The 13,268-nt window shown below is 35.8% G+C and overlaps 2 protein-coding genes across 21 annotated transcripts in view; one reads left to right on the plus strand and one right to left on the minus strand.

Moving 5' to 3' along the window:
- Positions 1-13,216, plus strand: part of ZNF570 (zinc finger protein 570) — a 131,499-nt gene extending 118,283 nt beyond the window's left edge. For all 20 annotated transcript variants that reach the window (XM_077903398.1, XM_077903634.1, XM_077903491.1 and 17 more), the window contains one exon: positions 9,420-13,216. In XM_077903398.1, coding sequence (XP_077759524.1) covers positions 9,420-10,777 — 1,358 coding nt within the window. In that variant the 3' untranslated portion in view covers positions 10,778-13,216. The remainder of the gene's footprint in view (positions 1-9,419) is intronic.
- On the minus strand, positions 85-587 carry LOC144321223 (large ribosomal subunit protein uL15). The gene has a single exon (XM_077910819.1). The coding sequence runs from the start codon at positions 567-569 to the stop codon at positions 123-125; it is 447 nt and encodes a 148-aa protein (XP_077766945.1). The 5' UTR covers positions 570-587; the 3' UTR covers positions 85-122.
- Positions 13,217-13,268: the final 52 nt, after the last annotated feature.

Consider the following 13,268-nt stretch of genomic DNA (forward strand, 5'->3'; position numbering starts at 1 on the left):
CTTTGGTATCTCTCCTTTGGAAAAAGGTATTTTCAAGTCCTTTGCCTAGTTTTTTTTTTTTTTTTTTTTTTTTTTTTAGAAAAGCACTTGTTAGCATTTAATGAACCTCCCCCTATGTGGCTTCAAGCTACTAGAACGCAGGCGCCCCCCACACCCTTTATCTTCTCCTCAGCTCTTCTACTGAAGAATTTGGCCTTCACGATGACAGGCTGTTTTGGGAGCTTTCCCTTTCCCAAAACTTTGTAGTAGCCCGATCGCACCACATCGATAATAGGAGCAGCTCCAGTCTTGTTTTTGGCAGCATTTACCCGTGTCTGCTCACTGACTAAGGTCCACAGTTTATCAAGGTTGACAGTTGGGCAGAAGCTCTGGTTCCTCTTTAAGTGGTAATGTCTCATACCGACTTTTCCGAAGTAACCTGGGTGATATTTGTCGAAGTTGATCCTGTGATGATGCATGCCACCAGCATTACCCCGGCCTCCTGGGTGCTTCCGGTGTTTGCCGATGCGGCCGTGGCCATGGCTCACGTGGCCCCGAAGTTTCCGGGTCTTCCTCAGTCTGGATGGCATGTTGGCGGCCCAGAGGAAAAAGCTTTGCCTAGTTTTGAATTGTGTTCTTGTTGAATTGTAGGAGTTCTTAATAAATGCTGGATATATATGCTTTTCAGGTGCATAATTTGCAGATGTTTTCTCCCATTCTGTGGCTTGCCTTTTTTACCTTGTTGATTATAATCTTTGATGTATAAAAGTTTTTAATTTTCATGAAATTTAGTTTTTCTTTTCCCTTGATGGCTATGCTTTATGATATCATAACCAAGAAATCATTGTTAAATTCAATGTCATGAGGAATTTTAGTTTGCAACTAAAAGTATTTTATATTTAGGTCTTACATTTAGGTCTTTGATCCACTTGGGGTTAACTTTTGTATTTAATGTAAAGGAAGAACCCAGCTTTATTGTTTTGGATGTGGATATCCAGTTTTCTCAGCAACATTTGTTGTAAAACCTATCCTTTCCCCATGGAATGATCCTGGCACCCTTATCACCTGTATGTCTTCTTTGGGAAAATATCTTTTCCTGTCTTCTTCCCATTTCTTAACTGGATTATTTGGTTTTTGGGTTTGAGTTTGATATATTCTTTATAGATTTTTTTTAAAAGATTTTATTTATTCATGAGAGACACAGAGAGAGAGAGAGAGGCAGAGGCCCAAGCAGAGGGAGAAACAGGCTCCAATGCAAGGAGCCCAACGTGGGACTTGATCCCGAGTCTCCAGGATGAGGCCCTGGGCTGAAGGCCGTGCTAAACCGCCGAGCCACCTGGGCTGCCCTCTTTATAGATTTTTGATATTAACCCTTTATCGGATAGGTCATTTGAAAATATCTTCTCCGATTCAGTAGGTTGCCTTTTAGTTTTGTTGACTTTCCTTCGCTGTGCAGAAGCTTTTTATTTTGATGAAATCCCAGTAATTTTTGCTGTTGTTTCCTTTGCCTCAGGAGACCTATCTAGTAAGAAGTTGCTATGGCTGATGTCAAAGAGGTTACTGCCTATGTTGTCCTCTAGTATTTTGATGGTTTCCTGTCTCATAATTAGGTCTTTCCTCCATTTTGAATTTATTTTTGTGAAATAAGAAGGTGATCCAGTTTTCCCAACACCATTTGTTGAAGAGACTGTCTTTTTTCCACTGGATATTCTTTCCTGCATTGTCGAAGATCAATTGACTATATGGTAATGGTTTCATTTCTAGATTTTTTATTCTATTTTTGGTATGTCTGTTTTCGTGCCAGTACCATACTTTCTTGATCATTACACTTTGTAATATATCTTGAAATCCAGAATTGTGATGCCTCCAGCATTGCTTTGCTTTTTCAAGATTGCTTTGTCTATTCAGGGTCTTATGTGGTTCCATATAAATTGTAGGATTGTTTGTTCTAGCTCTGTGAAAAATACTGTTGGTATTTTGATAGGTATTATATTAAATGTGTAGATTGCTCTGAGTAATATAGACATTTTAATGATATTCTTTTAATCCGTAAGCATGGAATATTTTTCCATTTCTTTTTTTTTTTAAGATTTTATTTACTTATTCATGAGAGAAGAGAAACAGAGGCAGAGACATAGACAGAGGGAGAAGCAGGGAGCCTGACATGGGACTTGATCTCAGGACTCTGGTATCACAACCTGAGCCAAAGGCAAATGCTCCACCATTGAGCCACCCAGGTGCCCCTGTTTTTCCATTTATTTGTGTCATCTTCATTTTCCTTTATCAGTGCTGTATAGTTTTCAGAATACAGGTCTTTCACCGGTTAGGTTTATTCCTAGATATCTTCTGGATTTTGGTACAATTGTAAAAAGGATTGACTCCTTGATTTCTCTTTCTGTTGCTTCATTATAGATGTATAGAAATGGAATACTTTTTTTTCTTCCAAGATTCTACTTAAATTTGAGTTAGTTAACATATAGTGTAGTATTACTTTTAGGAGTAGAATTTAATGATTCATCACTTATATATAACATTCAGTGCTCGTCACAGCAAGTGTCCTCCTTAATGACCATCACCCATTAGCCCATCGCTCCCCTCTCTCATCTTCCTTCTAGCAAACCTCAATGCTCAATGTGTTCTCTATAGTTAAGAGTCTCCTGGTGTACCTAGGTGGATCAATTGTTTGAGCATCTGACTCTTGATCTCAGCTCAGGTCTTGATCTCACAGACGTGGGTTCAAGCCCCACATTGGGTTTCATGCTGGGCATGGAGCCTACTCAAAAGAGAGAGTCTCTTATGGTTTGCCTCCCTTTCTGTTTTTATCTTATTTTACTTTCCCTTCCATTTCCCTATCTTCATCTTTTTTTCCCTTAAATTGTACATTTGAGTAAAATCATATGGTATTTGTCTTTCTCTGACTTATTTCACTTAGCATAATACACTTTAGTTTCATCCTCATCATTGCAAATAGCAAGATTTCATTCTTTTTGATGGCTAAATAATATTCCACATCTTCTTTATCCATTCATTAGTTGATGCACATGTGGTCTCTTTCCATAATTTGGCTATTGTTGATAGTGTTACTATAAACATTGGGGTGCTTGTATTTATCCTTTGGATAAATACCTAATAGTGCAATTGCTGGGTCATAAGGCAGTTCAGTTTTTAACTTTTTGAGGAACCTCCATACTGTTTTCCAGAGTGGCTGTACCAGTTTACATTCCCACAAACAGTGAAATTTTCCACATCCTTGCCAACATCTGTTGTTTCCTGAATTGCTAGTTTTAGCCATTCTGACAGTATGAGGTGGTATCTCATTGTGGTTGATTTGTATTTCCCTGATGATGAGTGATGTTGAACTTTTTTTTTTCATGTGCCATTAATGCAACATTTTTCTATACATAGATTTTTGTCCAGAGGCTATAATGAATTCATGTATCAATTTTAGCAAGTTTTTGGAGTCTTTTAGATTTTCTATATAGAGTATCATGTCATCTACAAATAGTGAAAGTTTGACTTCTTCCTAATGATTTGGATCTCTTTTTTTCCCTTTATGTTGTCTGATTGCTGTGGCTAGGACTTCCAGTACTATGTTAAATAACAGTGGTGAGAGGGGCATCTGGATGACACCATCAGTTAGGCTTTTGGTTTTGTCTCAGGTCGTGATCTCAGGGTTGTGAGATGGAGCACTGTGTTGGGCTTAGCATTTAGTGCAGAGTCTACTTAAGTTTATCTCTTCTTCTCCCTCTGCTGCTCCCATTCATGCTCTCTCTCTCTCACTCAAATAAATAAATAAATCTTAAAAAAATAGTGGTGAGAGTGGACATCCCTGTCTTGTTCCTAACTGTAGTGGAAGAGCACTCAGTTTTTCCCTATTGGGGATGATAATAGCTGTGGGTCTTTTATATATGTTGGCACCCTTATCAAAAGTCATTTGATCATATACATGAGGTTTTATTTTGGGTCTTTCAATTTTCTACTCTATTTTTCTGTATGTCTGTCTTTATGCCAGTACCACAATGTTTTGATTACTATACTTTGTAGAAAGTTCTGAAATCAGGGAGTGTGAGACTTTGTTCTTCCTTTTCCAGATTTGTTCTGGAACTTTGTTCTTCATCTTCAAGATTATTTTCACTATTTGGGGTCCATTGAGATTCCATATGAATTTTAGAATTAATTTTTCTTATTTCTGAAAAAAATCATTGGGATTTGATGGGGATTGCACTGAATCTGTGGATACTTTAGGTAGTATGGACATCTTAGCCATATTAAAGTTCTAATCCATAAATTCGGAATATCTCCATTTACTTATATTTTATTTGATTTCTTTCTGCAATGTTTTGTAGTTTTCATTGTACAAATCTTTCACCTCCTTGATTAGTTCTTATTTTATTCTTTTTTATGCTATTGTAAATAGAGTTGTTTTCTTAATTTCTTTTTCAGATTGTTCATTGTTCATGTACACAAATGTAATTAGTGTATTGACTCTGTACCCTGCTACTTTGCTGAATTTATTAGTTCTAATGTGGGGGGGCATGTGGAGTCTGTATTGTTTTTACGTATAAGAGCATGTCATCTACAAACCCATAATTTTACTTCTTTATAATTTGGATTTTTAAAATTTATTTTTCTTATTTTCTTAGCTAATCACTCTGGCTAGAATATCCAGTACTATATTGACTAGAAGTAGTGAAAGTGGGCATTCTTGCCTTGTTCCTGGTAATTTTAGAGGAAAACTTTCAGTCTTTCACCATTGAATGTGATGTTAGCTGTGGGCTTTTCATATATGGCTTGTATTATGTGGAAGTAGTTTCCTTCCATTGCCAGTTTGTTGAGTGTTTTTATCATGAAAGGGTGTTGGATTTTGTCAGATGCTTTTTCTGCACCAATTGGAATGATCATGTTTTTTCCTTCATTCTGTTATTGTATGTTACATTAATTTTTTTCTGAACCATCCTTGCATTCCAGAAATAAATTCCACTTGGTCATGGTGTATAATCCTTATAATATGCTGTTGAATTCAGTTTGCTAGTATTTGTTGATGATTTTTATTTACATCGAAGCTCATAGAGTATATTGGTCTCTAGTTTTCTTATAGTATTCTTACTCTGGCTTTGGTATTAGAGTAATGCTGGCCTCAAAGAATGAGTTTGGAAGTCTTTACTCCTCTTCATGTCTTTGGAAGAGTTTGAGGAGGAGTTGTGCAAATTCTTTAAATGTTTGGTAGAATTCACCACAGGCACTATCAGGTTCTAGGCCTTTTCTTGTTGGAAGGTTTTGGATGGATTACTGTTTTAGTAGACTTATTAGCTATGGGTATGTTCAGATTTTCTATTTCTTTGTTATTCAGTCTGGTAGGTTGTGTATTTCTTAGAATTTGTCCATTTTATCCAGTTTATTAGCTAGCCCATTTGTTGGCATGCAGTTGTTCACAGAACTCTCTTATAATCCTTTTTATTCCTGTATACTTGGTAATAATGTGGCACATTTTATTTCTGATTTTAGTTACTGGAGTCTTCTTTTATTTTTCTTAGTCAATCCAAATAAAAGTTTGTCAGTTTTGTTGATCTTTTTCAATGACTCTTGGTTTTGTTGATTCTATTATTTTGTTTATCTCTGCTTTAATCTTTCTTATTTTCTTCTTTCTCCTAGCTTTGGGTTTAGTTTGCTCTTTTTCTAGTTTATTAAGATATAATGTTAGCTTGCTGAACTCTTTCTTCTTTTTTTTTTTTCTTTCTTCTTTTTTAATGTAAGCATCAATGATATACATTTCCCTTGTAGCACAGCTTTGCTGTATCTTGTAAGTTTTGGAATGTTGTATTTTTATTCCCATGGGTTTCAAGATAACTTGCAATTTCTTCTCTGACCCATTGGTTAAGCATTTAACTTCCACATATTTGTGGATTTTTTCCAGTTTTCATTTTGCTATTGATTTCTAACTTCATTATGATTAGGAAAGATAATTTGTATGATTTCAGTCTTTAAATTTATTAATGCATATTTTATGGACAATGCATAGCCTATCCTAGACACATGTTTACTTTTCTAATAAACTTTAGGATTTAAAAAAAATTCTTAAGGTCAATTTGCCAAACTGCATAATCTAAGAGAGCAGTGCTACACAAGACTGCTTATTTCAGACACCAGCTGAAAGCTTAGGGATCTTCAGGGCCACCCTGTTTTCTGATCAGCCAGGTACAGATAACAGGGTACCTGTAATCACCCTCAGGTTTTATGATACACAACAGCAGCTCACAGAGGTTATATTATGATTACAGTTTTGTTTTTAACAAAAGGTACAAGGAACCAGCCAGAAGTAGAGGGCACAAAGGGCAAGGTCTGGGAGTGCTACAAACATGAAAGGGCCCTCCAGACATCTTAGTATTCAAAAGAATAAGCTCTCAAGAGAGCATCAGTGTGTAGGGTTATTTATTTTTTGGATTTTGGTTTCATTATGGAGGCATGATTGAGTGAGTCGTTGCCCAGTGCCCAACATGATTCAATCTCCAGCCTCCTTCCCCTCCCAGAAGTCAGACTGATATCATGGGGGTTCAAAGTACCAACCCTTTAGTCACATGGTGGTTCTTTCTGGCATGGCTAGCCTCCATCCTAAATCATCACATTAGCAAAAACTATAAAGGGGCAAGTTGTGAGTCATAAACTATAGTTATGAGCTATCAGGTATGGTTCCAAGGGCTCACTATGAATAACAATGACACTCCTTCCAGGAATATAGAGGGTTTAGAGGGTTACCACTTGGGAGCCAATAGACTAAGTCCTGCCAAAATCTTTATTACACAATTAAAAAAAAATTTACAACGAAGTTCTGATTGTGAATTTAGAATTAATGGCTATACATAGTTGGTTCTTCATATAGAAAAGCAAAGTATGCATCTTCTCCCTTTATGCAAATTTATGGGGGGCAGTGGGTCCCTCATTAGAATTATAAAGCTTTTGCTCATTTCTTGTAAAGTTTATTTTTAGGATATTTTCCCTCTTCATTGTTGTTGTCAATGGTAAAGTTACCTTCTGAGGTTATTTTTTTGTGCTTTCTTTTTTTTAAAGATTTTATTTATTAATTCATGAGAGACAGAGAGAGAGAGAGAGAGAGAGAGGCAGAGATGTAGGGAGAGGGAGAAGCAGGCTTCATGTTAGGAGCTCCATGTGGGACTCAATCCCTGGACTGCCAGATCATGACCTGAGCCAAAGGCAGATGCTCAACTGCAGAGCCACCCAGGCGTCCCTCTTTTATTGCTTTTTAAATTGATTCTAAAATTGCAAAATGAGGGGCACCTGTGTGGCTCAGTAGGTTAAGCATCTGCCTTTGGCTCAGGTCATGATCTCAGGGCCCTGGAATTGAGTCCTGCATCAGGCTCCCTGCTCAGCAGAAAGTCTGCTTCTCCCTCTCGCTCTGACCCTCTGCCCTGCTTCGCATGCACACTCTCTGTCTCAAATAAATAAAATCTACTAAAACATTGCAAAATGATACATTCTTACTTGAAAAAATAAGTATACCAGTAATCTCCTTTCTACACAGCTTCTACATTCTTTTATGCACCTTTTTTTTATGTAATGACTCATTTCTGGTGTTTTGCAAGTAACAACATACATATAATTCTTTTTAATGGTCACTATGGTTAGCTGTTATTTTTATACTTTTGTGACATTTCTTGACTAATTTTCCAGGTTTTTTATTCTTTTATTTTATTCTTTTTCAGCATAAGTATTCTTTTTCAGTATAAATCATTGAACAAGTTGATTTTCATTACAATCTTCAATTTAATATCGGGTTGTATTAATGTTCTCAGCCATGATTTTTTTGTTTAACATTTATTCCTTCTTAATCTCTTTTGTTTCTCTTTTCTCAAATATCTTACTTAATGTTAGAGTGCTCTAGGGTTCATTACTTGCTCCTTTCTCTTCTCTTCTCTTTATCTACACTCATTCTCTTGGTAATGTAGTCTCTTTAACTACCATGTATATGCTGTCAATTCCTAATTTAAAATCTCTAGTCCAGACCTCTGTCTTAAACTCAGTTTCATGGGTCCCGCCTGCCTTTTCAGCATTTCCATTTCAATGTCTAAAAAACACTTTATTATTTTCAAAACTGAATTCTAGATCTTCCATGTCTTTCCACTTAAACCTGCTGTACCCATGGCCTTCCCCATCACTGTTTTTTTTTAAGATTATTTATTTATTTATTCATGAGAGACATAGAGAAAGAGGCAGAGACATAGGCAGAGGGAGAAGCAAGCTCCCCACAGGAAGCCTGATGTGGGGCTTGATTCCAGAACCCTGGGATCATGTCCTGAGTTAGAGGCAGACACTCAACCACTGAGCCACCCAAGTGCCTCCCCCATCACTGTTGATGCTAATCCATCCTGCCATTGCTCAGATCATAAACTTTGAATGCTTCTTTGTCTCATTTTTCTGTTAAGTTTCATAACCAATCTGTCAGGATATTGTCCTGGCATTTCCTACAAAACATGCCTAGAATCTGACCATCTCAGTATACCTCCATTGCTAGCTTTCTGGTCTAGACCCTCATTGTCTTCACCTGGATTACTACAATCATAGGTCCCCTTGCTTCTTCTCTGTTCGCCACCTTTCAATATTTTTATTAAACTGTAAATGGATATCACTCCTCTACTCCACAAACACTTCAGTAGTTCTCTGTCCCACTCAGGAAATCATATAAAGTTTAAGTATTCTTATCTTTTATCTCCTGATCTCATCTCTTCCTACACTCACCTTCCTGCTATTCCTCAAACATGGAAACATGTTTCTACTTTTAGGCTGTTTCCTTTGCCCAAAATGCTCTTTCTCCATATATCTAAGTGACTAACTTCTTCACTTCCTTCGGATCTTTGCTTAAATGTTAACTTGCTAATTATTCCTACCTCTAACTTTGCCAACATTCCTAATCTCTTTTACCCTGCTTTTCCTTTTCTGTAGCTCTTAGTACTTTCTAATATACAATAAAATTACTCATTTAGCATTTATTTCCTATCTCCCCAAAGAATATAAGGTCCACAAAAATAAGGATCTTTGTTTTGTTTACTATAATATTAAAAGCATTTAGAAGAGTATATGGCACAAGGTTCAATGAATATTCTTGAAAAAAAGCAACTATAAGAATGGAGGTTATTTCAGTGCCTATATTTATGCATACATGCATAAAATTATAACCAAGTCCATCCACCTCCATAATTCTTTATTTACTGGAGATTTACCTTACTGACTTTCTTATAATTCTAGTCATTCCTTCTCAAGTTTCTTTGTGACCTATTTTGTTTCTCGCAAACATCAGAACTTAAAAAGCCAATGTTCTTATGGGTTTTATCTATTAAATTCACATACTCCATTTTTTGAATGCACTTTCATAAATGTTCCTTCTGGTACATGATAGAGGAGACCGTTTTTTAATTATTATTTTTCAGGCTGGGAATCTATGTGTGAGACTGAAGAACTAACTTCAAAGCAGGACATCTATGAAGCACAATCATCACAAAAGATAATAGAAAAACTTACAAGCTATAGCCTTGAGTATTCTAGTTTAAGAGAAGAATGGAAATGTGAGGGCCATTTTGAGAGACAGCCAGGAAGTGAGAAGGCATGTTTCAAGGAAGAGACAATCACTGATGAAGAAGCCAGTATTAATAGAAGAGCACAAGAATATAACAAATCTTGGGGAAGTTTCCATCCAAACACATTGCTTCATACACAACAGATAATCACCAAAGAGGAGAAAGTACATAAACATAATACACATAAGAAAAGCTTTAAAAGAAATTTAATGGCCGTTAAGCCCAAGAGTATCTATACAGAGAAGAAACTTTTGAAATGTAATGACTGTGAAAAAGTCTTTAGCCAGAGCTCATCTCTTACTCTTCATCAAAGAATTCATACTGGAGAGAAACCATATAAATGTATAGAATGTGGAAAAGCCTTCAGCCAGCGATCAAATCTTGTTCAACATCAGAGGATTCATACTGGAGAGAAACCCTATGAATGTAAGGAATGTAGGAAAGCCTTCAGTCAGAATGCACATCTTGTTCAACATCTGAGAGTTCATACTGGAGAAAAACCTTATGAATGCAAGGTATGTAGGAAAGCCTTTAGCCAGTTTGCTTACCTTGCTCAACATCAGAGAGTTCATACTGGAGAGAAACCTTACGAATGTATTGAATGTGGGAAAGCATTTAGCAATCGATCATCCATTGCTCAACATCAGAGAGTTCATACTGGTGAGAAGCCTTATGAATGTAATGTCTGTGGGAAAGCATTTAGCCTTCGTGCATACCTTACTGTACACCAGAGAATACATACTGGGGAGAGACCCTATGAATGTAAGGAATGTGGAAAGGCTTTCAGCCAGAATTCACATCTTGCTCAACATCAGAGAATTCATACTGGAGAAAAACCTTATAAATGTCAAGAATGTAGGAAAGCATTCAGCCAGATTGCCTACCTTGCCCAACATCAAAGAGTTCATACTGGAGAGAAACCCTATGAATGTATTAAATGTGGGAAGGCTTTTAGCAATGACTCATCCCTTACTCAACATCAGAGAGTTCATACTGGAGAGAAGCCTTATGAATGTAATGTTTGTGGAAAGGCTTTTAGTTACTGTGGATCCCTTGCCCAACATCAGAGAATTCATACTGGAGAGAGACCCTATGAATGTAAGGAATGCAAGAAAACTTTCAGGCAGCATGCACACCTTGCTCATCATCAGAGAATCCATCTTGGGGAGTCACTCTCACCACCCAATCCAGTCAATCACCAAGTCCTCTAGACACTATCTCATGAATATTCCCAGAATTTATACTCTTTTCTCTCTCTCTAATGTTGTTGCCCTAGTCTAAGATTTATCTCACTTGGATCACCATGCTGTAGCTTTCTAACAGGTCTTCCTATATCAACTTTGGTCCCCTTAAATTCATTTCCCACCATACCCCAAACTTATTTTTTTCTTTTGGAGTATAAGAATACATCACTGCCTCCATTTAAAACTTTTTTTTTTTTTTTTTGGTTTACTGTTGTTCTTAAGCTAATATCCACAGTCTGAAAATTGTCTATGAGGCACTTCATTATATGATTCTTATATACCTTTTGGCCTTATTTTATTCCAGTCTCCTTATCTGAGCACTAGGCACTTACCAGGACTAAGAGCTTCGATTCTGGAAAATCATAGCTCTACCACTACTGTGGCATTGTGTGACTTTGAGTAATTTGTTTGACTTGTACAAACCTCAGGGTTTTCTTTAATTCTTAAAATAGGGATAATAAAGGATACTGTATTGTAGAAATGTGATTATTAAATGAAATAATGTCTGTTGTAGATTGATACATATTAAGTAATAAATTTGCATGTAAAGTGCTTCACATAGCACATCAAATATAGCAGATATCCAATAAATCATAATAGCTAACATGTATTGAGTGTGTACTATGCATCAGGCACTGTTCTACATACTCAACATATATTAGCTCACTCCTCTCACAACTAGAAGAAAATTCCTAGGGAGACAAAGTAGAACATCCCTGAGAGGCAGCAGGTCAGAATTAAGAAAACCCCAAAATTTTAGAAACAGAAGTGGAGTCTTCATATTCTAGATAAGTAATCAATACAGACACATGTAATAGAACTATTCACACCTTCAGCCAGTTTCAGGAAGTTTCTAAAGAGAGTTAGATAAACTAATCAACATAAAGAAAATGATTCACTGAGAAGAATACAGAACTCACATTTACATCAAGAAAAAAATAGAGTATCACAACTAACTGCAAAAAAACAATAAACATAGAAATTCATACTATCCCATAAAAAGGCACCAAGCCCAGGCAATTGTATTGGGTGAATTTAGGTAAATTTAAAAGCATTTAAATTGCTTCATACCACAGAAAAATTATAAAGTTTGTAAAATTTTAACTAGTGGTTGTAAAATTGAAACCAAAAGTGAACTGAAGGAAAAAAGTTAGACAAATATATATAGGCTTTCATATATATGTATTTTATATATTTCAAATATATATATGCTTCCACTCATTCAGTGAATATTGAGTAGCTACTGTTTGTTCAAAACTTTTATATATGAGGAGACAATGATCCATACTAAGATTATATCCTCATAGAGTTAAATTGAAGTTCGAAGGCTGAAATTGTTTATACTTAAATATAAAACAATAGATTTTCTAGACCCAGCAAAATGAATAATAAACTGAGGAGTATCATATAGTCCAGGCTGAAGAGACTCAGGATAATAAAGTTGTTATTACCAATTCACAAATTCACTGCAGTTAGAACCAAAATTCCTCAGGTCTTTTTGCCCTTTAATTTCACAACTTTGTTCTGAAATTCATGAAGTGTGAATTGTTAAGAGCAAGAAAATTGTTGAATCTGACCTATTTGTAGAAGTTCTGCATATGATAAACATGGTTTATCCCTATAGAGAATGGATGGAGTTGGAGCTATTAGAATATTTGTTTATATCCATCACAGTAAGGGATATGCAAATAAAACCACAGTGAACTCTTTCAAAATCATCACTTTGCCAAAAGCATCACAGAGCCAATTACTGGAAACATGTGGAGCAGTAGGAATGTTCATACAGTGCTATTGGAAGTAGTTGTATTTAGGATAATTTAGCAATATCTAGTAAAGTTGAAAATGTGGATACTCTCTGACCCAGCAGTTCCATACTTAAACCTCTTATAGTCTCTCCTCATGTGTTTAGGGTGATATACATGAAAGTCTATTTCAGCATTATTTGAGAATGAAAAGCTTAAAGCAATCAAAATAACCATTAGGGTGGATATAAGCTATAGCCCAAGTTAAAACGAATGAAGTAGAGCTACTTCTATTAACATGGATAAATCTTAATAATGAAATTGAACTAGGGAGTATTTTGTATGAGATGGTACCACATATAAATTTTAAAAATATGCAAATTGATGCTATATGTATTTTCCATGGCTAAATATCATAGATTTATTGTTACAACAGTCACGGAAATAATAATTAAATCCAAAACAGTGGTGACATCTGGAGGGGGAGAAAAATGAGACTGAGAAAAGGAGGCAAAAGGGAGATACCTTTTAATCATTTATTTCTTTAAAAAATAAGCAAATATGGCCAATTCTTATAAATTGATAAAGCTGGTTGTTGGTTTATAGGTAGGTTCTTATTCTCTGTATCAATTTCATAATAAAAAATAAAGAACAGTTAAATATTTGTTTTTGTCAGGTTATTTCCTTACTATATACTTCAGGCATGCCACTGCTGT

The sequence above is a fragment of the Canis aureus genome, chromosome 1 (assembly GCF_053574225.1).
Source record: "Canis aureus isolate CA01 chromosome 1, VMU_Caureus_v.1.0, whole genome shotgun sequence".
Classification (NCBI taxonomy): domain Eukaryota; kingdom Metazoa; phylum Chordata; class Mammalia; order Carnivora; family Canidae; genus Canis; species Canis aureus.

Coding starts and splice junctions, on each gene's coding strand:
- LOC144321223 (XM_077910819.1), bottom strand. CDS start 569: ATGCCATCCAGACTGAGGAAGACCCGGAAACTTCGGGGCCACGTGAGC.